Source organism: Heterobasidion irregulare (assembly GCF_000320585.1).
Source record: "Heterobasidion irregulare TC 32-1 unplaced genomic scaffold scaffold_05, whole genome shotgun sequence".
Lineage (NCBI taxonomy): Eukaryota > Fungi > Basidiomycota > Agaricomycetes > Russulales > Bondarzewiaceae > Heterobasidion > Heterobasidion irregulare.
Genome location: NW_009258201.1, coordinates 1604222 through 1631394, shown reverse-complemented (window position 1 = coordinate 1631394; position 27173 = coordinate 1604222). Strand labels below are relative to the sequence as shown.

Below are 27173 nucleotides of genomic sequence, written 5' to 3'. Positions count from 1 at the left end.
AGACTCCCTCAATAGATCAAGGTTTTACGCTATGTTCAGGGGAATGAATGCCCATCAGTGCTTCACGCATTTAGCCCCATCATATACGATCGCGCGCACCTCACGGACAGCTTCACGCGGGTGATCAAAGGCAAGGGTCAATTCATATCCTCGATTTGCGTGCAGTATGCCATCAGAGGAATAGGCGATATGCACCGAAGGGCGCGCGAGAGTCACATGATACACTGCTGCTGTTACAGTAGCTACAAAAAAAGTCATCGACCAGTCCAAGGCGCTCGCGCCGCAAGATCTCTCGTCTTTAATGGACGATTACAGGACCCCCTTCTCTTCCCTTTGTGTCCCCCGCGTCCTCGCTCAGCAAGAGCACAGCGACGCCGGACAGAGTGAAGACACATATGCTCGTGTATACGGGGAAGGAAGTGTTCACCATCAAAAGTGTACCGCCCAATATCGGCGCGATCATGCCGCCTCTGCATGAGGCGGTGTCAGTAGAAGTCAGAGGGAAACCATGCAGTGGCGGTAACGTACATGCGAGAAAGCGCAGAGGCAGTTCCGCATGCTGTCCCGCGGACTTTGGTGCTAAATATTTCTGGCGTCCACCTGTCCACGTTCCAGTCGTCATTCAACATAGCATAAATGACAATCGTCGGCAACACGTACCCGTACAGTACAGCCCACATCGCCTGCATGATTATCACATCAATGATTGCTGTCTCAAAAAAGAGACACGACAAAAGGACGTACCGTCGCGCTCAAGCTGATGCCTACCGTACTCGCGGTCACCGCGAACTGCCCATCTACCATGGCGAATATGATGCAGAATACTGCAGTCACGAACGTGCTGCCCGCGAGAGATAAGCGTCGCCCGAGAGGCGATTCTATCAAGTATGCGCCAAGCTATGAGTGCACCACGCCATAAATGATCGGGTCTTTACGAAGATGAGTATCAAAACACGTACCACGGCGCCTGGACATCCACCAATAGTAAAAATGACAACGTCCCACAATGTCCCTTCTAACGATTTGGGCGCTGCACCTGCCGAGTTCCGCGCTTCGAGGAGCTTCGGCAGGTATACGTTGAACATCGTGTACCCTACACATATCATCAAGGTAAGATACCAGCAGATGTACAAAAAAATATAAATCAGCTACGAATAGGTCTATCTGGGGTTGATGGCCCACCTAGTGACATTCCGAACCATACGCCCCAGACCACCACCGTAGTCCTGATCCACTCCGGTGCGAGCACCATCGCAAACCGGTCCAGCCACGCCCCGAGCGGTCTCCGGATCCACCGCGGGAGCTTCCACCATAGCCAGCCTCCTTTACCCTCGAAGATTGAAGACGTGACGGATGTCCGTGATGCCCTACTCTCCGATCGCGGTGGCCGCGGTCGTGGTCGGGCAGGTGGCGGATGCGATGCGGCCGCATCGGTATCGGCGTCGGGTTCTGGGACCACAGGACTCTCTTTTTGCGCGGCGAGATGTGGTGTGGTTTGGTAAAGGAAGGAATGCCGCGAGGAGGAGTGCGAATCAGCGGAGTGCGGGGGCGCGTCGGGGTCGCGGTGAGAGAAGGCAAGGAGGGTCGTGGGCGTTTCGGCGGTCGCGTGGTAGGCAGTCATGGTGGTGCGAAGGGCTTCTGACGAAACAGAGTCGGGAGTGGTGGCAGAGGGTGAAGGTCCTGTAGGCTCGTCGATGTTCGCATCGAACAACGTCTCCCCGTGCGGGACTTCCGCCTGTACGACCGCGCTCGCACTGAGCAGATGACTATCTTCATCGTGTGGTGGCGAAAGAAATGGCGTGTTTTCGCCCAAGCGGTCGCGCACGCTGTCGTCGACGTCGTACAGGCTTATGTCAAAATCGTCGCCGTTGAAACGCGAGATCATCTGCAGCGACTCGAGCGCCTCTTGGTGTCGTCCCGCGTGCACGAGGTACCTCGGGGACTCATGTAACCGGAAGAAGACCATACGTGCGAGGAACATCGTGAGGGTCTATTAGGATGAGATGGGGTATGAGGAATGCCATAAGAGGTTAGGTAGGCCGGCAGGAAGTGTCAGTAGGGATGCGTGCAGTTAGAGCGAGATGGGGTGAGGGTGGCCGACATTATGACAAGGCATCGTCGGCCTAATGCGCAGTATATAGGGGACGTACGATCAATCCTAAAGCCATGAGTTCGTACTTCCAGCCCAAATTCTCGATCGCCACATCGCAAGCGGCAGGTGCTGGAGGACAAGAATGTTTTGGGACCAGCACAATGGCCACTAGAGCGGAGAGCACTGCGCCAAAGGAGAAAAATACAGAAAGCGCGGTGACCAAGTATTCTTTTCCGCGCGGCATGTGTTCTAGTAAAAGTGTGCCATCTGTCGGCATGGAACCCTGCAGTAAGGGATGTGAATGTGTGAAGCAGCTGTGACTCGATATAAAGTGTGGTAGAAAGCCATACCCCAACGGAGCTGCCTAACAGAAAAAGACACAGGCATAGCGTGCCGAATGTATTGGCGAAAGACGCGACGAGCCCAAAGACGGCAGTGAAGAACAAAGTTGCATTGAAAGCCGCGCTACGGCCCATGAGATCGGAGCCTACGGGGTTGTCATAGAATAAAATCGACTGTGAGAGGGAAGTACGAACATGTTCCCCAGCCAATTGCGCCGAACATCATGCCCGCGAACATTGAAGAGGATAATGTGCCGATATAACTGTCAGGCACTGCAATCGCGTCCAAGCACAGATGAAGCTGAGTATACAGAGACGATGCTTCGGGCTTGCCTGAGTAATGTATCTGTACTCGAGGGAGGATTATTGCGACCGCTTGTATCCACATCTTATATTTCTCTGCGTCAAGCGGAGAACCTCTGACAACGGACGTAGACTCACATTGTCGGCCATCCAACCTTTGTGCAGATCACAGAGCCCGCTATTCTAGATCTATTTGGGCAGAACGACGCGTAACGAACTCACCAAATCCGCAGAGCGAAAGAAGAGTCCATTGATAGCTGCCTGTATGCGCCCAAACACGTCGACAACCCCGCATTCGTCACGATGATCTGTGGAGGTGACCAGGCACGCACCCATTCCAATGCGATCTATGGTCTTGTCGAGCGGGGTACGTCCATCGTCATCAAAGTCGTTGCTCTGTTCGAGATCGTCAGCGTTGTCAGCACCGAAATAGCTCATCCTGGCGGCGTCCTCCCAAAGACCAGAGGCGCGGGGGGTTACGAAGGCCATATTCGGGTGAATTTACAGGGTTTTATGGAGCAGTCAGGGCTAGTCAGAACTGCCAAGGAACGCGTATCAGGAGAAATGATTGGCTGGGCTGAGTCAGGACAACGGCGTTGGGCAAGATGCTTCGCAGATGGCGCACACATTCGTCAGCCGTATTCTTTATAAGAGGCCGCCTCTCGATGCCGTGGCAGTCCTCCGACTCCCTCGCTTCCTGGAGCTCACCGCTCACCGCGTCTGTTCATTGTGTCTGACAGTGCTTATGGCGTGACTAAAATTGCCTTAGACGGCGTTTGGGCCCCGGACGGCCCTTCTAATCCACGGCTTGCGCACGTCAAATCAATGACAGCTTGTCTCGAGTTCCTCGCCCCCATATGCATCCTGCTCGTGCAGGACGGAGCGCACGACAGTGGCGCACTGGAGCCAGATGCTGGACGCGCAGGGACCTTATGCAGCAATGCGCTATTAATTGGAGCACGAACGAGTGCGATGAGCCGCTCGTAGCTATATATAGCACGGCCGGGACCCCAATGTGTCCTGCCTCTTTCCATGATGTAACCGTTTGGCAATCAGCCCTTCCTATATAAGCTCCCTGTCTCCCTCTCCGCAGTCATTTCTCCCTTGGTCCCTACATCATAGCAACAGACGTCCCCGCTCCCGCTGCACATATTCTCTTTACGATGGAAGCCCCCAAAGCTGCTCACGTTACTGCAAACCAGCCCCAGGCTGCCGTACAAATGAGTGCGTGCGAATTTTCCCCTTTCCCACCGACCCTGGATACTGAAACAATGCGCGCTTGTCTGCAGACGCCATGAACCCTGCTACCCCTGCAAACTCGCAACAGCATGAGCAGCATGAGCACAAGGCCCATCGCATCCGTGGCGGTGGAGCCGGCAAGGTCAGTTGCACGGTGGCCGCGAAGCCACATATTACTGACGCTCATCGCTCAAAGGACTGCTTCATCGGCTTGTTCGGGTGCTTCGTCTGCTTCGGTGCGTCCTTCAGACTATTTCTCACCAGATTCTCGTCTGACTTCATTGATTGCAGAATGCTGCGAGGTCGGGCTTGCTTCATACGTAGAATTCGTGTTTGAATTAACATACTTTGTTTGTTCTTTAGGGCTGCTGCGATTGTGCCGCCGACATCCTCTGTGCGTACTGTTTTATTATTCCATACCTGGCCTTGCAACTCACAGAACGTAACCTCAGGCTGCCCTTGCGAAATGTGCTGCTAGATACATACTCGAGATCTTTGACGACTCCAACATTAACGCTTGTAGCCTACGCGGTGTTGTTCCTTGCACATCTCGCTTGTAGTCACTGCTGAACACCTGTTTTCTGTATATTTCTTGTGAAACGTCGACGCTTGCACGAGGACAGTCCTCAATTTCGAACGCGCTGAAATATCTCTCTGTAAGGTCATTAAGAGACTATTCTTCTATCAGGTTGGTGTACGCCTCGGGTGCAAATTCAGTGATGCTGCGGACATGCGGGCCGCAAGTGCTCGACGTCATATGGTTCCGCCACTGCGTCACTGGAAACGATCTGCTAATTTTGGACTACTCGATTTTACGACGTCCTTTTCTAAACAAAGTGGCTCGGAAAGGCACAAGAGCGGATCGAGATGGTCGTGATTCGTGGAGCTTCCACTGCGTCATTCAAATATTTCGCTGTGGACGATGTCCTCTGTTTACGGCATGTTTCCCTGAGATTATGTCGCCCTCTAGATGAGAAGCAGAATCCTTGTATGCACAGCGTGCTCTTTCCCGGGATCATGGGAAAAACTGCGGCAAATTGGGGAAAACTGTGATGTTTTTCTCGCAGCCCTTGAAATACAATATAGTCCACCCCCAAATCTTCCCGGAGCCCTCAGGCTTAAATGTTACATTTCCGCGGCTATAAGCAGTCTATAAGCGAAGTTAAGGATCGGCGGACTCCGACGCCACGACCCTGCGTTCACGCTCCGGCAAAGATTGAATTCTCCATTATTGCACAACTAATAATAAATCTGCATCTAGATTGACAGCCGAACCTATACTGTAGTAATAACTAGGCCCGAGATTCTCAAAAGTCCTTGTCGGAGCGTCAAATTTTAGGATCGGGCAGCGCATAGCGCAGCACTAGGAAGCGAACAAGCGGTGAACAAGCGGTGAAAGTGTGAGAATCTCGCATCTGGCGAGACTGCGGCATGATCATGCTTTTGCTAAAGCATGGCCAGTGTGCATGGCCACCCTTTTCTTCCGTCAAAGCCTGTCATTTAGAGCAAAAAACTTCGTCTTGGCGCCATTGCTGGTCATTTTCTTTGTTACATTTCGGCGCCCCCGTGCCGTAGACAATGGTGGAACACAAGCACAGTGAGGTTTGACTCCTTGGACGTCATTCGTCTCCACAGTCCTGTTGAGGTACGTGCGTTTATTCGAAACAGGCCGAAACCCCAACAAAAGAGCGAGGCCTCACTACATTGCTTGAGCCCACTTACCCGCGAGCGTGCGAGGCTGGCGTAGTGCCGCAGGGCGTTCCAGGGCGTTCGGGCGGTCTTCGTCCTCTGAACCTGCCAGGCTAGTCTTGAACAGCGCCGTTATCAAATTGTATATCGACAGGGTGCGTTAGGCCAGCGCCCGGGTGCTTTCAATCAGCAGTGCTACCTATGCCACCCTACTAACCGTGTCCGTTGAATGGGCCCTCCAGCGATGTCGCGGCCAATGGACGTCGAAGCACTGCCCAAGCTCATCTAGCATGAAGTGATACTATATAGCTTTGCCGAAGAGCCCGACGGACGGACGTTGAGGGATTTTGTGCGGTTTTAAGAATTTAGCATCCATCTCGGAACCTTCTTAGCAGTGTCTGAGCAAGGTAAGACCTCTTACAAAATGGTTGCGACGCCCAAGCTGGACAGTACGTCATCTCCTGTCACCAAATCCATCAATGAATGCGCTGCCTATTCTTGGACCGACAGCGTGAGCGCCGAATAGACGCTGGTGCCCCCTTCACAACGAGCCACATGTGTTGAAAGTAATAAAGAAAGGACATCGATCTAGAATGATGTAATTTTATTACAGCGCACTACCTGCGTCGTGTATACTGGTAATACGAGGGCTAAACTACATCTGTGCAAACGCAAGCACCTATAGCTACAAAAACATGGTAATGATAGAGTGTGAACAATCCCTACGAGAACGAGATAACGTGTCAGAAGAAGAGCGCGATGAACAAGCAAAAATGCGACACCAGCAAACATAAACCCTCGCAAAACAACAGAAGGACCCAGGAGAAAAACGGATAGTAAACCAAAAAAAAAGGGATAACTACACTAGATTGACGGATCTTGTTTCGTGAATTACAAGAGAATCCCTGCCAGGTCGTGAATGATCAGCATCGATGTAGAGATGAAGAGGGAGAGGGGGAGGGAGATGGAGTATAGAACAGTGAGTGATGAATGCGGATGCGATCACATATATTAGCATGTGTTTGGATTTTAGCGAATACGTGTGCGTGCATGATGTGGATCTAATCTCACAAAAACCTTGAGCATAGAGAAGGAAGAATGAGCGTGTGATATGACGGTCCAAAAGATGATAGATCTGACATGAACCTAAAAGATCACAAACATATCAGGACTAGGGAATTGCGTGTTGGGATGGCGGCCTCTGCGGGCGGCGCTGGTGCCCAGATCGCGAGGGAGCAGGCGTTGCAGAAGGCGAAGGTGGGCGCCCCCATTCTTCCAAGAGCGCCTTCCCAACGCTGGGCTCCAGCTCAGTTCCATCCCGTGAGACTTTGACCTCTCGCCCATGGTTCCAAGGATTACGCAGGTGCCGCGTGCGGTGGAACGGCAGCCGATTCGTCTTCACCCACTCCACACGAAATGGCTCGCCCCATACCTCCAAGTCTGGCTTATCGTCTCCCGGTCCATCGACTGTGGGCGATGGAGCATTGCGCTTTTCGTCTTCTTCCTGCACTGTCCGGAGGGCGGTCGAGGGCTCCAACAGCGGCTCCGACTGCTCTCTTTGCACCGTGGTAGATCGTAACGCAGATTCGGTCGCCGACTTGTTCTTCAGAGCCCTGACGGGGGCCGAGCTGTCGAGGACGAACTCTTTTGGAGGCGGGATAGCTTTCCGTACGTCAAGGCTGAAGTTGGCCGACGGCGTCCCACCAACGGTGAGTTTATGGTGAGGCTCACGCAGCTCAGCGGGAGCGGACACAATTTGTCCTGTCATCGCTGGAGTCGGGAATCCGGGCCGAAGGTCTTGCGAGCTTGACACAGGCATGGGTGAATCCTCCGCAAATCGTCGCTCATCAAGAGGAAATATGCGATGCGTGTCGCCGCCTCGCTGCTGAGGGTTCGGAGATCGATGTGAATGGCCAAGGGAAATGGACGAAAATTGAGGTGATGTCGAAGAAGAAGGATCGGAAGGCGAAGCCCACGGAACGCGTTGTTCGCCCGAAGATATCGGTCCTGTCATTCTATTCGGCGTTGGTAAGTAACTGCTCAGACTAGGCTTGCAATCTGTCCTCACTTTGCGTAACCGTAAAACTCCCCGCTCTTGTTCACTCCAAAGATCAGATAGACGTCCTTGCTGGTTCGGAACGCTTGTTGCAGGATCCCCTCGTTATGCTTTTGAGTCGCCCAAAGACCTCTAACAACGCTGAGGTCTAAGTCATACTGAAAGGAGTACGTCAGTAGGCAATGACGGCGAGATGAATGGCGTAGTGCTCACTTGTGTTAACGACTTCAGGATGAAATATCGTTGGGGGAAATATTGTGTCAGCATCCCAGAACTCGTGCTCGCGAATGACCCCGAGCTGTTCGAGTGTTCCGTAGCCCTCCGACCGCCATGAAGGCTCTGCGTCTCGTCGTCCATGAGCGAAAGGCCCTGGAGTCTACTGGTGGACTCTGCGAGATCGTCTGGCTCTCGTTGTCCTTGTCTTTGAACCTCTCGCCCTTTCTGCTTCTGGTCCTTGACCCACTGCGTATGCAAACCCATTCCCCGCTGTCCTCCCACACCCGCCCGAAGATCATCGCTCTCCTTACGAACCCTACAAACGAGGCGAGGGCTGCGAGGATCCTGAGGTCGGAGCGTCTGACCGTCAAAGCGAGAAAAGCCTGCATTGAGGTGTTGTTCAGACGTGAAGTTGACGAAAGCGCAGTTCGTGCGGGAGATCAAGAAAATCGAGGAGACGCCGGAGACGCCGGAGATGTCGCCTGTCCCCGCGGACGCCTCACTGGGGTTCGGCTGTGGCAGCGGCTGATTGAAGAAGCGCCATAGCTCGTCGTGTGTCGCATCAGCAGGGACGTTGCCCACCCACATCACCCATTCTGAGCGATTCTCTGGAGGATTGGGGTGATAAGGTCGGCGAGTCGAAGGATGACGCTCGGCGTCGGAGGCCGCGAGCAGAACAGGTTCAGATGTAGGGGCAGCAGCGACAGGTGGGGGTTGAGAAGTCCTTGCCAACGGCGGAGCGGCATCCGAATGAGCAGCTTGATCACTATGTATCTGTCCATATTGGCTGCTCGCTCGCTGCCGAGACGATGGTGTATGAGGCGACGGTAAGCTGGGGTGCTGGGATGAACCGAGGCGCTCGATGTCTTGGGAGCCAGAGAGAGGGTAGTTCATCCCGTACATATTCTGATAAGGCTGCTGCACCCCATCGTACGAGGGTGACACGTTGGGATTTGGTATGTACCACCAGGTTCGGGCATCTTGGTCGCTGTATGACTGTAGATAAGGAGGGCGACCATACTGAGAGGGGTACATAGAAGGACTGGATGGGTACGAAGGCGGTGTTGCATATGCGTACTGTGTAGGAGTCGAATATCCAACAGGCGAATACCCAGGTGGATAGGATGGTCGTCCCGGATGACTAGAGGGACTTTGCATAGGGGAGAGAGGGGTGTGTGTAGGAGGGGAGGGATTCGCAGGGTGATGGGCATAGAGAGGTGGCGTGCCTGCCGGAAACGGTTGTTGTGTCGAGTTAGTCTCCGAAATGTATGCGTACATGGGCACCATAGAAGCGGAAGAATATGACATGTGGGGGAGGTTAGCCTCGGGACCTAGAATACCAGGAGGGCGGGGGTATGCGAAATGAGGCGGGGGATGTGTCATCGGGGGTTGCTGTTGGTGCGGCATCGTGTATTGAGGCCCAATGAAGCTACCACGTTGCCCGAACGGCGGCATCGCCTGATAAACAGGGGGAGATCCAGGGAAGGGATGAGTTTCCGGTGAAGAAGAAGTCGAACCATGTTGGTAAATTTGAGCTGGTGGAGTAGGGAAGACATGTGATGGTTGAGACCGATTTTGATGCGCTGGGGCATGGGGCTGAGAGTGAGACCCACGAAGAGCTGAGCGGGATTGGCGACCGCCATCGAGGGGCTGAGGGGCTTGACCTGTCATTTTATTTAAATTGATGGCGGCTGGGTCCGCATCCCCTTTATAGAGTGGTGGAGTGGTGGACGAGTCGAAGGTTGTGGAACTTTCTAGGCCGTGGGCTGGACCGCGGTCTGTCGTGGAGGATACGCGCGGACGCTGGTCATAAATTGCTGGAAGCAGACGGTGAGTTTCAAAACATTATTACAGAGAGGAGGGACATGACGCATACATTTGTCGCCCGGTGAGGGGTTGTAAGAATGTCCTACGGGAAACGGTATTCAGGAGACAGGCATTACAAAAAAAGTATGAAAGGACGGTGGAGTGTAAAGACGACACGACACGCGATTTTCTCAGCGCGCGACTACAGCGCACACGACGACGGCCGCCAGAAAAGATTTTTTGGAGGAAACTGGGAGGAATGCCTATGTTTTAAGACAGGTGCGGCCTCCTAATGTTGACAGTCCGCCGGCACCTCCCGTTGTAACTCTGACGAATGGGATTGCGATTTAAATAACTTACCTAGAGAGCTCGCACGCACAATAGGCTGTGCCACAGGGAGACCGCTCTTCACGAGGGGAGAAGGTTGGAGAATGGGGACCATCGTGCCACGGCTGTGTGCTGGGAGAGCTGTATGCTGGGGAGAGCTGTTGGTCGGGGTGTCTCCACAGTGATCAAAAACATACCTGCTATGTATGCAAAGCCGATCGTGTGGAGCGACTGTGTATGCGCCTCTCGAGAAGATTCAGATGTGGTTTTATGGGTGGTCAGAGCGTGGAATGCGGAGCTGCTGTGTATCACAGGTGAGGTCGTGATGATGTTCTGAAAAAAGAATACAAAAAAGTGAAATCGAAAGGCGGTGCACTGACGTTAGCGAACTGGAGAGGAAGATGACCCCGTTTGCTCCATGGTGCCCCAGGCAGATCCGACTGAGCACCCCGTGCAACGGGCCTTGGGATTTCACGAGGCCCGATGCGACGAAAAGCGAGCCCTTCCCTGCTTCTGACGTCACCGCGTTTTGGAGCTCCGCGCTTCTGCCACCCCTGCCGTACCCTGCCGCCATGAATCAACTATCTGAGGTTTTGTCTCGTGGAGCCATATATATTATCTGCCTCAGCCTCTATTCTACTTGTATGACACATTCTGCGTCCGTTCAGCGAGCCACGTTTCTTTTCTGTTCTCTGCAGCTGTGACTGTCTTTTTTCGCCTGCCGAGGTGCCGCGACGAGCACATCGTTGGCGCGCCGGTGGAGGGCCTTCCTGCGTTCCTGTGGCCCATACCGTCTATCACCGCACGACGCGACTCAGGAGATCGAGAACGCTGGATGCGCCCAATCACACAGGGGGCTTCGTCATCCCTAGACTCAGCTTGTAGTACACGAGGGACGAGTCGTCTGAAGTAATGGCCAGGTACAGCTCTTGGGGTTCTCCAAACGCTTCGAACGCAGATTGCATCCTGTTTTGGGTCGCAAAGGGACTTTAATCTTTGAACGCATCATGAGAACGGAGAGCGATGACGTGGTCCACTTACCAAGACATCGAAAGAACCTCCGCGAGCGAGCACGGGACTACGTATGAACGTGTGTCCTAAGCGCCATCATCCGCGCACATACCCGAAAGCTGGTGATGATCCGTGCGCGTAAAAGGTACCCAATCGAGACGCACCATTTCCGGACGCACCCCTCTAAATCCAACACGTTGGCAAAATGAGAGATCCACAACTTCCAGCTCACTCCATTGCTGTGCTGTCTCCAATATGACATGAGGCGTGCCGCAGCAGAAGTCAGTTGCGCCGATCTAAGACATGCGATCTCGGAGAGCCCCACCAAGGAGTAGGTCGTTGTACGTTTGATAGATGACTCCAGCGCTTCGGGGGTACCTCGCGAGGTATGGAGAAAGGATGGTGTACTGCGGAAAAAAACACATGTCGGAGTGGGGTGGCATATGTGGAGAGGAGACGCACCGTCACATGTGTATCCATGAATACAGTTGTTACAGAAGTGTGGGGGGTGGTACTGCCAGTGGGAGACAGGGTCAACCAGTGGTCAACCTGAGAAATTAGCATGGAATTACGTGAGCGGATGGCTCGTTTCAGTGCTTAGCTACGTCATGATGTCATACAACTCACTCCCGCCGGCCACGCGTCACAGGTATCAAGCAAAATGAGCAGAATTTCATGTGGTGGAAGAAGCGCCGGACTGCCACAACATAGAGATGGCATTGAACGATCACAGACAGGAGCTGCGTTGTACAAATGGATTTCGGGGATTCAAAGATTATCATACAGACGACTTCTTATTCTGCATCTCCGCTCTCGCGAAGGACACACATTCAATAACTAGAAGTCGCGGTTGTAGTCACCAGCCTGGACGTTTGAAAGTGTAAACAGGAGTAAACGACCGCGACAAACTCAACACGAACCTTGCGTTCCTGCCCTCTTTGAGCGAGGTTCGAGTCGCCAGTCATTTTACCGGTCATCTTCTCAGCGGTGCCTGCGCAAACACTATTAGCATGAGATCGACAAAACGGAGGTATCAAACGCAAGAGCGAACCTCTCAACTTATCAGTCATCGAAGCCTTTCCACCCCCGGTACCCGCACCGCGCTGCTGACCGCCCCCGTACGCATTGTCATCTTGATCGTAACCGGCGCCAGAACCAGTGGTGCCAAAGCGCGACTGGTCGTTGCCTCCGATGCCTGTGCCGGTCTGGGAGTCGTCAAAACCGGACGACCCGCGGGTGCCAGAGCTGTAGTCATCCGACTGGAAGCCCTGGTCGCCGGACTGACGGTTGAAGCCGCCGCCAGAGGTGTCAGAACCCCTGTCGAGTCCAGTGCCTCCGCCTGTGGGTACGTCTGTGAGGAGTTGTTTCGAAAAAGAGAGGGGGGACGAAAGCGTACCAGAGTTGTTGTCCCAGTTACCTTGGCCAGAGGTCTTAGAGTTCGGGTCCCATTGGCTCTGGTCGGAGAGGCCGCCTTGCTGCTGGCGACCGCCGCTGAGGTTGTCGAACTGATCATCGTTGCCGAAAGTATTGCCCGAATTATTGAGGTTGGAGGACATGATTGTGAGAAGTTGCTAGGAGCGATTGATTTGTTGGTGGACGTGGGATGATAGGAAAAATTAGGAAGGTTTCAGCGAAAATCGCTGGCTTATAAGCGGTGGTTGTATTCGCTTGTCTATGACGACGCGGATAACAGGGGCAGAAAGGATGACGATGGACTGACGCACGAGATCGAGGTGAGGAGTGGGCGGATGACCGCTTTGAGCCTCTCCATCTCAGCTGGTCTATTTCCGTGAAACCGAGAGGAAACTTGATAGCTAGCGACTCAGCCACAACACAAACCTAGATCGGCAGAATGTTCGGGCAGCTTCGTGTCGTTTCGCGTCATATGCAGGAATTTTGATGGGCCAGCGATCATGAGCCTGTGGGGTGGCCGAATCACTATCTGACACGACGCGTTCATGTTCCGCACACCAATCATGGTGCTCCGATCCGAGGCTGAGGAGGATACTAGACAGCCATTGGCTGAGCACTTGAGATTCTAAATGAGGATGTCGACCTGACATTTAGCTCCTCCTACGAACAGGGTTTGCGCAAACCATGGGCTCGCCCGAAGAGCAAAATCAGATCATTGGAGTCGACTTCACAGAGATTTCAAGTAAAGGCACAAGCACATCTATCATCAGATCCCGTGCAATAGGAGTTACAATTCAACGATCATACAACTCGTGATTAAGGAGGCGGGCTGCACACGGGAGTTAGCCAGGAAAGTCGATGTCCACGACGGAACTTACCGAGGAACGACGGACCAGGCTCGGTGGCCAGGGCAGTGGCATGCGCACTGGGGCGCCTCTCAATTCGTGGGTATTTGTTGATGCACATGCCTCCTGTTCGATATCGGTAATCGTTTGGGCGGCGGGGAATGTGGCTACACGGGAGAAGAGCGTCGAGACAAGGGCTACCTCCGAAAAGTCCGTCGGGGACACCTGACCGAGCTTCGCCAACTTCGCCACCGCACCATAGGCGCCTGTTGGTCTGTTAACACGCCTGCAAGACGAGCGGCAGTATCGACGTAGAAGGAGATACTTGTATATAGGATCCCTGATGTTGGCTTGCCAAAGACAGGCAGCGCGTATGTTGAATAAGACACTAATTGATCATATCGTGAATACAGGTCTGCAAATCTCTTGCAACAACACCACCAGACTCGAGACGCAAGTCGCCAGGCATAGGCGACGCCTTCTTGCCTCGGTTTCTCGTTGTTGTACACAGGTTCCGGTCAAGTAAACCCATAGCCTGAGAAGCGCAAGGGCAGATTATCAATTTCGCACGGAAACGTGGTGCCGCGGAGCTGAGTCTCGACGAAGGATTGGGCGTCGAAAATTAAATACGTCGAGTTGAACGGAGTGCCGGGGAGCGTCGGATCGGCAGCTGCAATGGAGTGCCTATTACCTAGATTTAGGTCGAATCAGCCGAGACCGCATCCAGATCGGTTTGTACTCTTGCGCTGCGACCAGAGAAACAAATTCGGTGGGGAGAAACCGCGTCATTAAACAGGGCCAAGATAGGCCAAGATGGAGTCGACGATATCCATATTCATCATTCAGTCAAACCGGTACATAGGCTTCGGACCCGTCAAATTGGGGCCGGGAGCGACAGCGTCAGGGCGACGAAGAAGGAACCCGAGCTACAGTACGGCGGGGTAGTCGGCGATGCCGATGGCACCAGCAAACTGGACGCGGAACAATGTACAGGTACTTACTATGTTATCCGGTCAGAAGGAACGCAAGCGTTGAGGCTCGTGGGAAAACGTGGTTCAATTCGCCCGCGATGAGTTGTCTTTGGCGATGAACGTTTGAACGGCTGCCGCATCTCGACAAGTTTGTTGATCCCGTCGAATCCCGTCGAGTCGCGTGTATTGCCATCCCGGTGACAGAAAAAACGGGAATTGAGAGAATTATGGTGAATGTCTGCGGCGCAATTATTTCTCCGGCCAGAAGAAAGACCCGTGATCGATATCCAGAAGTGTTACCGTGAGCGTCTGTTGGGCCCCGGCTTGGTATCCACGGAGGGCGAAGAGGAGACGAGGGAAGAACATACGCAGAGAAAGCATGCACGTCATTCGTGGGAAATCTATATTATGTGACCCAAACGCGTATCAACGCGACGTCGACGCGTTCTGATCGATACTGCATGAATAACCCATGCATGACGCCCGATATCGGGCAATGACATCTCAAGCACCGCTAGGCACGAGCTATGAATGTGTGCTGAAAGAACTGCTCCACGTGTTGGACCCCATGTTCAAACTTCACGGTCGGATTTCAAGCTTGAGGTTCCTTCAACAAAACAAAGGGTCTAAGCATATCACACCGGGTGAATGAGATCGAAGCATTGGATCGATGACCGGCACTTTGGGCGAGGCGCAGCCGAGGACTTTGTCCGAAGCGAAGAGAAGGCCGGGTGGACTGTAGCATGGGAATGGGACGCGAACTCGCCGTATCGAGACGACAGACGAGAAGTGTACGAATAGGGGTTGATTATTCAAAAGACATGAAGTTACCAGGGTAAAATAACTGTAAAGACGGCAGCACTTATAACTTGTCCGAATACACGACCATTCAAAAGTTCATAAAGACTCAAAGAGTAAAGTTTTGTCAAACACGAGATACCCTGAAAAGAACAAGTCCGAAACAACAACATCAAGGAACATCCTCCTGCACATCTTTGTAGAAGCAGGGTAATCTGCAGGATTCAATGTGAGCATCCGGTCCCGTAGCGCAGAACATATACACATCGAGGATAGCTCACCATTAGAGCGAAGGCACTTAAAGCACAATCAGGCCCAAAATAATGGGGAGTAGGATGTTCAGGATCGAGGGGAGAAGCACGAGAATGAGGGGCAGGAGAGAACCAACAAGCGCCAATGCCGCCACGCCGACGAGGCCGAGCACAACATTCAAGAAGATGACCACTACACCCCTACACGTCGTCACCATCCGTCGTGAATGACTCATCAGCTCAGGACATTAAGCAGACAAAGAATGTACGTACAAAAGAGGATCGAGAACGTCGAGCGAGGCGATCGCGTCCGTGCCCGAAGTGAGCGGCCCGAGGGTGCCAAAGACGTTAGTCAGAACCCCTCCAAGGAGGCCCGCGACGTCGGAGGTGGTGAGCACGCCAGTGCCGTCAAGGTTGGCGAAAATTTGCGACTGAGATTGGCCAGAGAGAGCGGAAAGGGAGCCGCTCGCGGACTGGATGAGCGAGGTGATTGAGGCGATGCCGGATTCCAACGCCACTGGATCTTTGGTCGAGGAGAGGCCCGCTATAAGGGACATGTCAGCTATAAGCTGAGACGAGAGCGTCTGAGAGAAATAAAACATACACAGGACGGGCTGTAGCGCCGCGTGCAGGTTGGCGAAGATGGACGCGAGATTTTGTGAGCCATCGCGCGCTGTGATGGTCGTCACGGGGGCGATGGTGGGGTCTACGATTATGGGAATGTCGACGAGCTGCCGTGCATCGTGGTGGACTACCGGGATCGCAGATACGGAGGCGAGGGTGCTCAAAGTAAGAACAGCGAAAGAGGCGATCTTGGAGAACGATAACATGGTGCAACGTGTAGACAAAAGACGAAAGCGAAGGATCGAAAAACAGGGCCTCGCAGAGGTGAGATTGAACGATGAAGTGAGGATACAGCAACGAGCAGGTTAAATAGTATTCTTGAATGGAGGACTAAGTCAGCTGCCCATGAAGCCCGAGAGTGAATAGAAAGAAGAATCCTTCTAGATGGGAAACGGGAGTGAAGCCATCCTGCTCGTTGGCATGTTGCCAGCGTATTGTGGCTAGAAGAGGTGCATATCCTCTCTCTCACCGCATCTTCCCCCGGAGAAGTGAGTAGCGGGAGTACGGATAGAAGCCCAAATTGGAAATCAAGCAGCGGGATGGGCCTCCAGCTCGAGTGATAATCCCAAGGCAGTGGGAGTGGATCGCAGGCATCACAGTTCTTCAAGCAATTGGGTAAAGAACTCAAGGCAGCTGTATATATACCCTGAAGCTTGGATGTCAACATGGATCAGATCAAGCGACATACCGTAGATAGTGTTGGCGGGTGGGTGCTTCTGAGCATCCAAAGAAGGTGGAGGACATTGGTGCCCTGATACATCCCCACAAAACGAAAGACCCACCAGCTCGCGAGGGATTTTGGAGGCAGCGACTCACCGCGTGCACTACATATGATCCTTGAGCGGCATCGGTCTCGCCTTTTCGGTACAGATGTTCGTTGCGGGAGACAGCCCCATTGAAGTTAGCTGTTAGCGATAACACCTTGGCAGGATGCACGCTGTTGCCCGGGGTCATCACGTGCCATGATCCTCGTTGGATACGGATATCGGGAGAGTCGGAGACCACGGCGGAGGTTCTATGAGAATTGCCAGGGAACTCTCTTCCGCTCTTGGTGCTCCTCGCTCGAACGGCAATACGACCCGGTCATTGCATACCGCTGTGCATGCCTTTGAATGGAGTCACGACGCACGACCGCTGTATGCTGTGTGAAGGACACATAGGGTTCAGAGCAGGAGGGTTTCATGGTCATAGATACCCAACATGAACGACAACGACGTCTGTTCCGTCGGGCATCGCAGGCATTGGCGGTCGAGGTGGGTGCAGGAACCCCGCCGATGTGTTCCTGGCAACCCGTTTCGGTGGATCTTCGACGACGGCTATGGTCGGTTCAAATCCATGCCTAAAATCCATATTGAACGCTCCCGACGATCTCCATCCTTCTTTATCACAGGAACTCTCAGTCAATTGCACCTTTCCGATCGATGACCGGATCATACGTAGCAGGGTGGCGGTGTCACTGTCGACTGCAAGCATGAGGCCTTGAGGCATCGCAGAAGTAGATGCATTCACATCGATGGAAGGTGCCACAGACTCTACAATCGGGCACGGGCACGCTGCACGGGTAGCGCCGTCGGATACCTTTTCAGGAGTACTCACAAGTTGTGGGGATATAAAGCTCGCGAGATCACAAGCAGAAGGTGGGTAGCCGTGGAAATCAAGGGGATTGCATTGGGGTACACCGCGTCGTCCTCGCTCGGATGAAGAGGTTGCGGTGTGGACGAAGCGCGGTGAACCTCTACGAGACCATCCTCGCATCTCGTCGAGCGGCTTTGGCACGCAAGGGGAGGTGGAGCGGCAAGGCCGCGGAATCGCGGAAGAGAGATGGGAAAGCCGAGAGCCGGCCGTTTCCGAGCCTGGACGGGGATGTGCAAGACAATTGGAGATTGACGTAAGGACCAGCCCCTTTGCTCATGTCCTCTGCCTCCAATTGTTTCACCAGGATGCCTCAAAAGCGCTGTTCGTCCCCCGTTTCGCCACCTCTCTCCCAACCATCACTCTCTCATCAACACCGAGCGTGGGCTCCATAAATAGCGGAATTTTTAAGGTGGGTGATCGCGGCTCGACGATGACAGCTGTCTGACCCGTTTTTGGATTTAGACGCGACGCGATGGATGACTGCCCTCCAGAAATTCTGCTCATCATCTTCGACCTCGCCTGCGCCGACGGCGGCGCGACCGCACGCGCGCTCTCGCTCACGTCCAGGTATATCAGTGCGGTGGCAGCCCCCTACGTCCACCGCACCCTCGAAATCTCCGGCATTTCCTCCATCGAGCGCGCCTACGCGCACCTCTCCACGCTCCCTGCCGAGCACCGGCGCGTGCACCACCTCTTTGTCTCGGACAAGCAGCTCCGCGACTCCGTGCCGGACGCGGACCTCGTTGCATCGGATCCAGAGAGCCTCGCCAGCGTGGAGCTGCACGAGGCCCTGCACCGCAGCAATGCCGCCGAGGCCCGCGTACTCCCGGACCTCCTAGACCGCCTCCTCCGCCTGCTCGCGCCGTCCCTTCGCACGCTCTCCTGCGTCCTCTTCAACCCGCTCCAGTCCGCCGTCTTCGTCCGCCTCTGCGCCGTCCCCTTCCCCTTCCTCACGGACCTCACCCTCCGCCTCTCCGAGCGCATCCTCATGCCCCCGCCCCCCGCCGCCCCTGCCATGCCCCGCCTCCGCCGCCTCCACTTCGCCAGCAGCCGCTACCTCTCCACCACCGCCGCCCCCGTCCTCGCGCTCTTCGCCGCAGCCTGCCCGCTCCTCGCCCACCTCCGCCTCTCCGACCTGCGCCTCATGCCCGGCTGCGCCGCGGCCCTCTGCCGCATGCTCGGCCGCGACCCCGTCCGCGACCAGTACGGCTGGATCCCGTCCGCAGCGTCCCTCGACCGCGTCGCGCGCCTCCCCGCGCGCGTACGCGCCGTCGTCGTCCAGCTCGAGGACCTCGAGGCGAAGGGCTTCGGCGGCTTCGAGGCGCACCTCGTGCAGAGCGTCGCTGACACGGACCGCGCGGACGGCTTCGTGCTGCTGCCCCGCGCGCCGAGGCGGACGTACGAGCAGTGGGCCGAGGACTGGGCCGCGGTCGCCCACGGCGACTACAGCGCATGGGAGGCCGTGCGCGCGTGATGCGCGATGTCCGTTCGACTCTTGGGCATGCACGCCCTCCCCCCCAAAATTCTTTTTTTTAGATTTATCCACGCATTCGATTTCGTTCTAGCACATATCGCCCTCTTCGCTCACGACCCGTTCACGACGACCCCAACGCACGCACTCGACTCGACCTTCGCCTTTGCCTTCGTTCTAATATCTCGTAGTAAACCTCTCCCTTCGCGTCGACCGCTAATATTCGGCATGTCTCATCCTGCCACCACCATACCAACTAACTCACCACCATACTTAGTCTCTGTGTATCCGGACGGAAAGTTCGCTCTTACCCATCCACCCACCCACCTACCCACTGTATTTAAATAGCTCTCACGTACGACGCTCAATCGTTTATGCTTCGCGGTTGTCTTCGGGTTTCTTTTTCTTTTTCTTTATGTATTAACAAAAGCCAGTATGCGTACCGAGTCGAGCGCGTCCACGGCGGACGCGACAGAATATAATGATAAGTCATGCAACAAGCACGGTACCCGCGACGCGTCCGCGTCCTCATCACCGCCGCCTCGTCCTCGCCGAGCTCTGGAACTTCGACGTCTCGCGCCGCAGCCGCCTGAACGAAAAAAAAAAACCCAGTGAAGAGTGAGCCGCAGCCGAGGGGAAACAGCAGCCAGCCTCGTCGCCGACGACCGAAAACGCAAACGCACCGGCTCGCGCGCTCGCGCTCGACCTCCCTCCGCTCGACCTCTTCGACGCTCAGGGCCTCCCACCGCGTCCCAAACTCCTCCGCCTCGGGCCAGTCCCGCCACACGCTCCGCAGCACGCGCGGGCCCCGCCCGTCCTTCGGCGTGCGGCCCCACCCGAGCCCGAGCCCCGTCTTGTCCTTCATGAGGCTCAGCCCGCTCTTGTCCCTCGGCGCCGCGTCCTCCCCCGCGGCGGCTGTGGCTGTGGCGTTGGCAGGGTTGGCGCTGTTGGCGGCGGCGGCGGCGGCTGCAGCGTCGCGCTCGGCGCCGCCGATGAGCCCCCACTCGATGGCGTCGCGCTTGTGCTTGACGAGCTCCTCGTGGATCGCGTGCGCGATGAGCGGGCCGGCCTCGCCCGAGAGGCCGAGGTCGAGGCAGAGCTGGTGCGTGAACGCCTCGGGCGTGAGCGGCGAGCGCAGGTCCCACTCGATGTGGTCCGCGAGGTGGTGGTTGTCCACCTGCACGTCGATCTGCGCGGCATGCGGCGTGCGGCGGACGATCAGCCACTGGAGTATGCGAAGAAAGAGGTGGGGGACGAGGGGACGCACGCTGAGGATGACCCTGCACTCGGGGACCTCGTCGCTCGCGGGGCCGTCGGCGGTGCCGTCTACGGCGAGCTCCATATTGCCGACGCCCTCGTGGTCCTCGAGCTGCGCGCGGATCTGGGCGGCGACGGTGTCCGCCCACGGGGCGAGCGGGAGGTCGAGGTCGGCGCAGAAGGTGCGCGCGAACTGCTCGGGCGAGACGAGCGCCTCGTGGAGGTTCCACACGAAGCAGTCGCGCACGCGGTGCGTCTCCGTCTCAAACTCGACGCGGATCGGCACGAGCGCGGTCGTGCGTTGCGCCTGCGCCTCGAGCGCGTCGTACGAGCTAGTCGGGGCCGTGGTGCGGTGCGGTGCGGTGCGGTGCGGTGAGCAAGCGAGCCCGCGCGCGGGGTGAAGCGAGGTGAAGACTCAACAAGTTTTCGTGTTTGGTGGGGCCCACGGGCTTCGGGGTGATGAAGCGCGCGGGCGGGACCATGCCGAGGTAGCTCTGATCGAGCTCCATCTTCCCCGCGTCCCTCTCCCTCTGCGCGGCCGACGGCGGGCCCGGTGTGCTGCCCGTAGCCCCGGCGTGAAAGACGTTCATGCTATGGCCCATGCGGGAGCCCACCCTGGCAGCGCGCACGGCGCTGCGGGTGCCACCGCTGGCGACAAAGTCCGATCCGTCCGAGTCGACCTCGCCCGCGTCGGGGATATCGTCGCCCGAGCCGGGGTCGGCGTAGCTGACGACGCCGCCGCGGCGTGGGCGGGCGGCAGAGCCTGCGAGGCCCGCGGTGGCGGCGGCGGCGGCGGAGGACGAGGCGGCGTGGGCGGAGAGGATGGGCTGCATGAGGAGGGTGACGCCTGTGCGGAGGCGCGAGGCGTAGGTGGAGTGGAGGGCCTGGGTGGTTGTGGGGAGCGGGGGGCGGGGGCGGGCCATGCGGGGGTCCTGGGCGGGGTAGGTCTGTTGGAGGGGCGGCGGGGGCTGGTATGGAGCCTGTGGCGCGCGGGGGGCGGGGGTCGGAGGGGCAGGAGCAGGCGTGGGAGCGGGGGCTGGCGCTGGTGCAGCTGCGGGAGGTGCGGGCGCCAGGTTGCTATTCTTGGCCGCCCTGCTCCGCCTTGAGCCCGTTCGGGGCGGTGGCGTGCTGGAGCTGGACCAGTTTTGGATGTTTTTTTGATAGGCTGCGGCACGGGCGCGAGAGCGGACGACTGGGGTCAGAAAAGGCGGGACGGGGAGAGAGGAGCGGGGAGCGTACTGGAGCGCTGCGGGGTGGGGGCGGCGAAGGCGGCCTGGTAGTGGCCGGAGGTGGCAGCGTTGGAGAGCTGGGAGATTGTCTGGCGCAGCTGCTGGTCGGACATGTTGTTGAACTTGAGCTGGATGCTGGAGGAGGAGGACGCGAGGTCGTCGGGCATGGTGGCTGACAGAGGCGGCAGCCTTTTTGGGCGGATGCTTATGTGCGAGAGGGCCAGGTGGCTGGACGGGCGGTCACGGTGGGCGGGTCGGGCGCTGTGTAGGACGGCGACGACGGGGAGGAGAGGGCAAGGGGGGTGCGAGGACGAGGGAGGTCGCGTCGAGGGTGGAGGAGCGCGTTTGTCCCACGCCTGTCCTCTGCGTCCTGCATGCTCGCCCGCACGCTCGCTCGCCGTCGCCTCTTCCCCGCCGCCGTCCCCGCACGTGCCCTCTCCACCCCCGCACCGGGCCCCAACGACGCCATCGTCCGGCTGCTGTCCCAGCGTCTGTCCCGCCTCGCTCCCCGTGCCCCGCTCGCTGACACACCCGCCCCCTCGCAGACCTCGACGACGAGAACGCGAGCCCGTCCCGCAACCCCTACAAGGTCCGCTCCTTCCAGACCGCCATCAACGCCGTCAGGCGCGCACAGCACCCCATCCTCACCGGCCAGGAGGCAGCCAAGGTGCGTCGCGCGCCTCCCTCCTGCCCCCACCCACCCACCCACCCACCCGCCGTCTCCAGCTCAAGGGCATCGGCCCGCGCATCGCCCAGCGCATCGAGTTCTTCCTGAACGGTAAAGACTATGTCTGTGTGCATTGTCCGGCCCCGCCCCCGCCGCACCCGTTGAGTCCTCTCTCCCAGGTCCCCGTCAAGCACGAAAAAGAACTCCGCGAAAAGGATAAAACGATGGCTCTGCTGCAGACCGTGCCGGGCATAGGGCAAGTCCTCGCATTCCATCCTCGCATCTCCCCTCACTCAAGACCCCACCGCACGCCACAGCGCCCGCACCGCCGCGGAGCTCGCCGACGCCGGCTGCACCTCCATCGAAGACCTGCACCGGCGGGAGTACTACCTCGACATACTCTCCAAAACCCAGCGCGCCAAGCTCGACCACGCCGACCACCTCCGCCAGGAGGTCACGAGAGAGGAGGCCGAGAACGTCGCCGTGCGTCCTGACCGCTGCCGCCGCCGCCGCCGCCGCCCCGCCTGCATCCGCGCTGACCCCTCCGCCACAGGACTTCATCCGCCACCACATCGCCTCCCAGTTCGAGCTCCACCTCATGGGCGACTAGTGCGCACGCATCCCCTCTCCCATCCGCGCCCGCGCCTGCGCCCGCTGACACCCCCACCCCCCTAGCCGCCGCGACCGCCCCACAGCCCCCAAGATCGAGCTCCTCCTCCTCCACCCCTCCTACGTCCACGTCCCCGTCCCCCCCGCCCCGCCCGCCGTCCACTTCCCAAAAACAACGCGCGGAAACCGCCCGCAGCCCTTCCGCCCAAAACACCGCGCCGCCCCCGCCGGCACCGCCCCGCTCCTCGCGCACGTCGTCCGCCCGCTCCGCGACGCGGGCCTCCTCGCCACACCGCTCCACGCGTACCCATCCAGGTGGCAGGGCATCGCGCTGCTCCCCGCGCGCGCGTCGGCGGGCGCGGGCGGCGACCGCGAGGCGCGCCGCTGGGCGGAGGTCGGCGAGCGCCTGCGCGACATCCGCGCGCGCCGCGGGAGCTACCGGCCCATCGAGCTCAGGTGCGTCCCGCTCGCCTCCCTCCATCCCTCCTTCCTGGGCCGACTGGACTGACGGACGAGATCGCGTCGGACGCGCGCGCTGTCCCCGCCCGGCCCGCCAGCCTCGCGCCGGTCAAGTCGCGCGGCGCGGCGGTGCTCGCGCTCACCGGGGACGCGGAGTTTGTGGCCGCGCTGCGCATCGCGGCGACGAAGCTGGGGATGTACCTGAACGAGTACGGGCTGTGGCGGTGGCACCCGAACCGCCGCACGCAGGGCCCGCGCGACGGCGCCGGCGTGGACGTGGACGTCGAGTCGGAGCTCACGAGCGAGGAGGAGTCTACGAAGGAGGAGTCGGCGGAGGAGTCTGCGAAGGAGGAGGGGGAGAGCGGGTACTGGGAGCTGATACAGGCGGAGAGCGAGGCGGCGATCTTCGAGGAGCTGGGCATGCCCTGGGTGCCGCCGGAAAAGCGCAACTTTGGGTTCCTCAAGGAGACGCGGCCGAGCGCGCGCAGGGGCCGACCGAGGAAGACGCCGCCGGCGCTGCTCTGAGCTCCTCGTCGTCGTCATATATCACAGCACAGTATATTTTAGCTGCAGCGTCCGTGCTTAATCGTACTATCATTGGATGGGTGTTCGTTTCAGCCACAATCAGGACCAGTGTTCGTTTTCATGGAATAGAAGGCTCCCACCCTCACTGTTTATTTCACTGATGCTTTCAAAAATCATAATAAATCATGTTCCATACACCTGCACAATTTAAACGGCTGAATCTCAAAATTTGGACAGCTATTTGAGTCAAGATCTTGAGAAAGTGGCTGATTCGGAGACCTTATTTTCTTTGGGACTGAGATTCCTCTTCTCATGCCACAAAAGTTGAAAATATTGTAGAGATGTATCTTATGTATCATTCTCAAGCTTCTCTGAGGGTCCGATCTGTTAAATTCTTCTTGCAATGAGTACATTTTTGGGGAGCGTTACATTTGGCGTTCAAGCGTGACTTCGGCCTGTGAAATTCAGGCTCCGCTGTCGGACAAGTCCAGCACTCCCAAAAGAAGCATCAGTGGCATCATCTGACATGCGCACTAACCATGCCGAAGGCAGCCAAAAGTGGCTACACCGAACAGAACATCACTGAAGCTCGCGTTTATTAGTATACTACCAAAGTACAGCTAAACATATCAAATTGGCTATATCGGGGGAATGGAAAACAGATGTACAACCTCTTTGATGGTCTTTAATTTGTCAGTGTTAAGAAATAGTCATGCTTACCTTGATTTCGGAGCACTTTTGTGTACAGTGCCCTAAAAACATTCAATGATGTGAAGATGGAAACACGACGGCGTTGTGAAAGTTCAACGAGTCGCAGTTGCTGAGTTTGAATTCAATGAGTCAGCAACTGTGACCCCACGTTGTGTCACACTCGGAACCAGAATGAACACTGGTCCTAAACGACGGAATCCAGTTTTCCGACACATGAGTGAGAAAATAAAGAGAGAAACTACACTGTATGATGTGGAAAAAAGTTTCTCAAATAGTGCAAGAACTCCGAGGCCATAAAGCAGAAGTGTTGTGGGACAATGGATTTTTTATTGATCCCAAAACGAACACCCGTCCAATGATAGTAGTAGACTTGACACCGCTCTCTTCGCATCGCAAGAATTAGGCACGACAGGTATGATATAGCAAGAAGTTCCCCGATAGGACTAGTAAGGTTAAATAGGGCGCTGATCCAAGTAAGATACTTTCTCCATCCGACGCGCGCGCGTCAGTACCAGATGCTCCGCGTCCGGTGCGCCGGGACCACCTCGTCCGTCTGCACCCCGTCCATCCGCTCCTCGCCCCGCTCGAGCCTCTTCGCGACGTCCCACAAATAAAAGTCGATCAGCACGCTGCTGATCTCCTCCTCCTCGTCCTCCCCGTCCGCGTCCTCCTCCAGGCGCTCGCCGCGCCGTCCCTGCGCCCGCGCCGCCCTGAGCGCGCCGATCGCGCGCCGCACGCGCTCGACGGCGACGACGCTCGCCACGCGGATGCCGACCTCCTCGCGCGAGCCGTGCGCGAGCGGCGCACGCGCGCGCAGGCGCTGCAGCAGCGGCGCGGGGTACGCGAGGATGCGCAGGTGGTGCAGGATCTGCGGCACGCGGTAGTCGGCGAACATCGTCAGCTGGCCGACGCCCCCCGGCAGCAGCGGGTGCGCCTGCGCGCGGCCGGCGGGGTAGAACGCGGCCCAGGTCTCGGCTGCGAGGATCTGCGCGCGCTTCCAGAGGACGACTGGCGGGGCGGGTGAGCGGCGGTGTGGAGAGGAGGAGGGCAAGGTCATTGACTTGCCTCTTCGGCCGTGCAGCCATACTTCGTCGCGGAAGGACGGGAAGGTGTCGGTGACCATCTGGACGAGCTGCAGCGCTGTACCGGCGCTCCCGTGTCGACTGTGGAATTCGTGTATGAAGCCCTGGAAGGACCCGCCGAAGCCCTGTGATCCAACGGCGTCACTTTTGTGCGCTCGCGCGACCGGGCCCGAGACGCGGAGGACGTACGGCGCAGAGGATGAAGCCGTTCTGGCGGAGGATGGAGATGCGCTCCTGCAGGAGCGGGATCGGCTCCGCGCAGCGCTCGGCGGGGCGGAAGACGTGCGCGAGGAGGCTGTCGGGGCAGAGGCTCTCATTTACGTAGAACGCGGGGTCGGTGATCGGGATGCCCTCTTCGAGCGCTGGGTTCGCGGCGCCGGGGCGCAGGAGGCGAGAGCACGCAGTGAGGAAGAGCGCGGACGAAGGATGCACGGGGTGCGCGAATTACCTCACCTCTGTTGACCGCGGCGAGAAGGCTCCAGTAGCCCGTCCACACGGTGCGGTCGTCGCGGCCCCAGCCCGTGCGCCACTCGACGCCGTAGCGGTCCGGCTGGCCCTCGCGCGGGGACCAGAAGCTGAAGTTGAGGGAGGAGACGAAGAAGAGCCAGTGCAGCGCGGCGAGGATGCGCGGGTCGGACGCCTCGTAGGGCTCGGGCGGGCAGAGATGCAGCGGGTGCGTGCGCCACGTGCGGGGCGTGTAGGATTCGGAGACGAGGCGGGCATGGATCTGCATGCCCCGGTGGCGGTGGCGGTGGTGGCGGTGGTGGTGGCGGCGGGCTGCGAGTGAGCGTTAGTGCTAGGGGCTGACGTGCGCGGGACGAACATGCGATGCCGCCGCCGCCACGCCCGCGTCGTTGATCTGCACGACGTTGCATTCCTGAAAACGAGGGCGGGGTCAGGGTCGGCACTGTCAGTCGGCGTGCGTGCGCGACGACCCGTGGGTGGTGGAACTGCCGCACTTTCAGGGCCCACTCCGCGCTCTCCACGACCGGGTTCGCGGCATCGCGGGCGTCGTCCGACCAGTCGCCCGCTTTTTCGTTCAGGGGAGGGGGGCTGTCCATGGTGTGCGAGACGACGGACGTGGTGGACGGTCGAGGATTGGGCTGATGTCTGCGACGATGCGATGCGATGGGATGAGGCCGGGCCCAAAAATTTAGATTGCACGTGCGCGAGCGTTGAAGTGATCCGATCTGAGACCGGGACGCGGGACAGTTGCGTTGTGCAGTGAACAGTCTCTCGATCCCTGCGAACCGTGGCCTACTACGGTCCATCGTGGCCCTCTCCTCTGTGGCTTTCTAGAGATTCGGTGCTCGAATGAGCCGCTGTTATTGTTCCAGCATACGCTTGACGCAGCTGAGACCGCTTCGCCTGCTCTCTGTCAGGGTGACACTCGTTTCTTGTGCCACCCGACCCCGATGGAGTGCGTTTTGTCCGCACCGACGCTTCCATGCGTCTGGGCCTTGGATCCTGGCAAATGGCATGATGGCAGGTAATCTTGAGGCGTCACAGTGGCGTCAGCTGAGCGCTCCTCTGCAGTCGTCTGGTT

General features: G+C 57.6%; 12 protein-coding genes and 1 pseudogene across 13 annotated transcripts; 4 read left to right on the top strand and 9 right to left on the bottom strand.

Annotated features, from left to right (window-relative positions):
• Nucleotides 1-298: 298 nt before the first annotated feature.
• HETIRDRAFT_51081 (major facilitator superfamily) lies at nt 299-3031 on the bottom strand (the record flags this gene model as incomplete). Its single annotated transcript, XM_009547536.1, has 13 exons — nt 299-470; nt 529-600; nt 661-683; nt 745-897; nt 960-1093; nt 1183-1465; nt 1730-1990; nt 2151-2375; nt 2443-2579; nt 2629-2696; nt 2751-2821; nt 2875-2891; nt 2959-3031. The coding sequence occupies 13 exons, from the start codon at nt 3029-3031 to the stop codon at nt 299-301; spliced, it is 1689 nt and encodes a 562-aa protein (XP_009545831.1).
• Nucleotides 3032-3435: 404 nt separating this feature from the next.
• On the top strand, nt 3436-4617 carry HETIRDRAFT_409622 (uncharacterized protein). Its single transcript, XM_009548171.1, has 6 exons — nt 3436-3960; nt 4026-4117; nt 4172-4211; nt 4267-4277; nt 4339-4369; nt 4428-4617. Exons 1-6 carry the CDS (start codon nt 3900-3902, stop codon nt 4451-4453), a joined length of 261 nt encoding a protein of 86 aa, XP_009546466.1. The 5' UTR covers nt 3436-3899; the 3' UTR covers nt 4454-4617.
• A 2218-nt stretch (nt 4618-6835) lies between these two features.
• Nucleotides 6836-9579, bottom strand: HETIRDRAFT_427132 (uncharacterized protein; the record flags this gene model as incomplete). Its single annotated transcript, XM_009548170.1, has 5 exons — nt 6836-7679; nt 7733-7878; nt 7934-8932; nt 9015-9077; nt 9454-9579. 5 exons carry the CDS (start codon nt 9577-9579, stop codon nt 6836-6838), a joined length of 2178 nt encoding a protein of 725 aa, XP_009546465.1.
• A 1335-nt stretch (nt 9580-10914) lies between these two features.
• Nucleotides 10915-11505, bottom strand: HETIRDRAFT_317965 (uncharacterized protein; the record flags this gene model as incomplete). The annotated part of the gene is made up of 4 exons (XM_009548169.1): nt 10915-11035; nt 11111-11166; nt 11245-11324; nt 11406-11505. 4 exons carry the CDS (start codon nt 11503-11505, stop codon nt 10915-10917), a joined length of 357 nt encoding a protein of 118 aa, XP_009546464.1.
• Nucleotides 11506-11917: 412 nt separating this feature from the next.
• HETIRDRAFT_427131 (uncharacterized protein) lies at nt 11918-12636 on the bottom strand (the record flags this gene model as incomplete). The annotated part of the gene is made up of 4 exons (XM_009548168.1): nt 11918-11944; nt 12001-12071; nt 12132-12431; nt 12477-12636. 4 exons carry the CDS (start codon nt 12634-12636, stop codon nt 11918-11920), a joined length of 558 nt encoding a protein of 185 aa, XP_009546463.1.
• Nucleotides 12637-13381: 745 nt separating this feature from the next.
• mnp8 lies at nt 13382-14315 on the bottom strand (annotated as a pseudogene; the record flags this gene model as incomplete). The annotated part of the gene is given in 7 exon segments: nt 13382-13402; nt 13465-13560; nt 13666-13711; nt 13728-13832; nt 13909-14022; nt 14084-14118; nt 14184-14315. Coding segments are annotated over 7 exon segments (549 nt in total), but the record flags the coding sequence as incomplete, so codon positions are not given.
• Nucleotides 14316-15405: 1090 nt separating this feature from the next.
• HETIRDRAFT_105151 (uncharacterized protein) lies at nt 15406-16188 on the bottom strand (the record flags this gene model as incomplete). The annotated part of the gene is made up of 3 exons (XM_009548167.1): nt 15406-15559; nt 15632-15902; nt 15963-16188. The coding sequence occupies 3 exons, from the start codon at nt 16186-16188 to the stop codon at nt 15406-15408; spliced, it is 651 nt and encodes a 216-aa protein (XP_009546462.1).
• An 836-nt stretch (nt 16189-17024) lies between these two features.
• HETIRDRAFT_440116 (uncharacterized protein) lies at nt 17025-17871 on the top strand. Its single transcript, XM_009548166.1, has 2 exons — nt 17025-17303; nt 17373-17871. The coding sequence occupies exons 1-2, from the start codon at nt 17164-17166 to the stop codon at nt 17455-17457; spliced, it is 225 nt and encodes a 74-aa protein (XP_009546461.1). The 5' UTR covers nt 17025-17163; the 3' UTR covers nt 17458-17871.
• A 101-nt stretch (nt 17872-17972) lies between these two features.
• Nucleotides 17973-19586, top strand: HETIRDRAFT_147744 (uncharacterized protein). Its single transcript, XM_009548165.1, has 2 exons — nt 17973-18026; nt 18080-19586. Exon 2 carries the CDS (start codon nt 18090-18092, stop codon nt 19089-19091), a length of 1002 nt encoding a protein of 333 aa, XP_009546460.1. The 5' UTR covers nt 17973-18026; nt 18080-18089; the 3' UTR covers nt 19092-19586.
• A 33-nt stretch (nt 19587-19619) lies between these two features.
• Nucleotides 19620-21268, bottom strand: HETIRDRAFT_417918 (uncharacterized protein; the record flags this gene model as incomplete). The annotated part of the gene is made up of 4 exons (XM_009548164.1): nt 19620-19677; nt 19772-20277; nt 20356-20677; nt 20766-21268. 4 exons carry the CDS (start codon nt 21266-21268, stop codon nt 19620-19622), a joined length of 1389 nt encoding a protein of 462 aa, XP_009546459.1.
• A 680-nt stretch (nt 21269-21948) lies between these two features.
• On the top strand, nt 21949-23931 carry HETIRDRAFT_444950 (uncharacterized protein; the record flags this gene model as incomplete). Its single annotated transcript, XM_009548163.1, has 7 exons — nt 21949-22063; nt 22120-22241; nt 22301-22363; nt 22497-22724; nt 22795-22850; nt 22917-23306; nt 23408-23931. The coding sequence occupies 7 exons, from the start codon at nt 21949-21951 to the stop codon at nt 23832-23834; spliced, it is 1401 nt and encodes a 466-aa protein (XP_009546458.1). The 3' UTR covers nt 23835-23931.
• A 743-nt stretch (nt 23932-24674) lies between these two features.
• HETIRDRAFT_173548 (uncharacterized protein) lies at nt 24675-24936 on the bottom strand (the record flags this gene model as incomplete). The annotated part of the gene is made up of 2 exons (XM_009548162.1): nt 24675-24729; nt 24788-24936. The coding sequence occupies 2 exons, from the start codon at nt 24934-24936 to the stop codon at nt 24675-24677; spliced, it is 204 nt and encodes a 67-aa protein (XP_009546457.1).
• Nucleotides 24855-26708, bottom strand: HETIRDRAFT_475396 (uncharacterized protein). Its single transcript, XM_009548161.1, has 6 exons — nt 26587-26708; nt 26451-26504; nt 26081-26354; nt 25817-25989; nt 25611-25752; nt 24855-25553 (listed from the first exon to the last, which is right to left on the bottom strand). The coding sequence occupies exons 1-6, from the start codon at nt 26686-26688 to the stop codon at nt 25051-25053; spliced, it is 1248 nt and encodes a 415-aa protein (XP_009546456.1). The 5' UTR covers nt 26689-26708; the 3' UTR covers nt 24855-25050.
• Between the last annotated feature and the right edge of the window lie 465 nt (nt 26709-27173).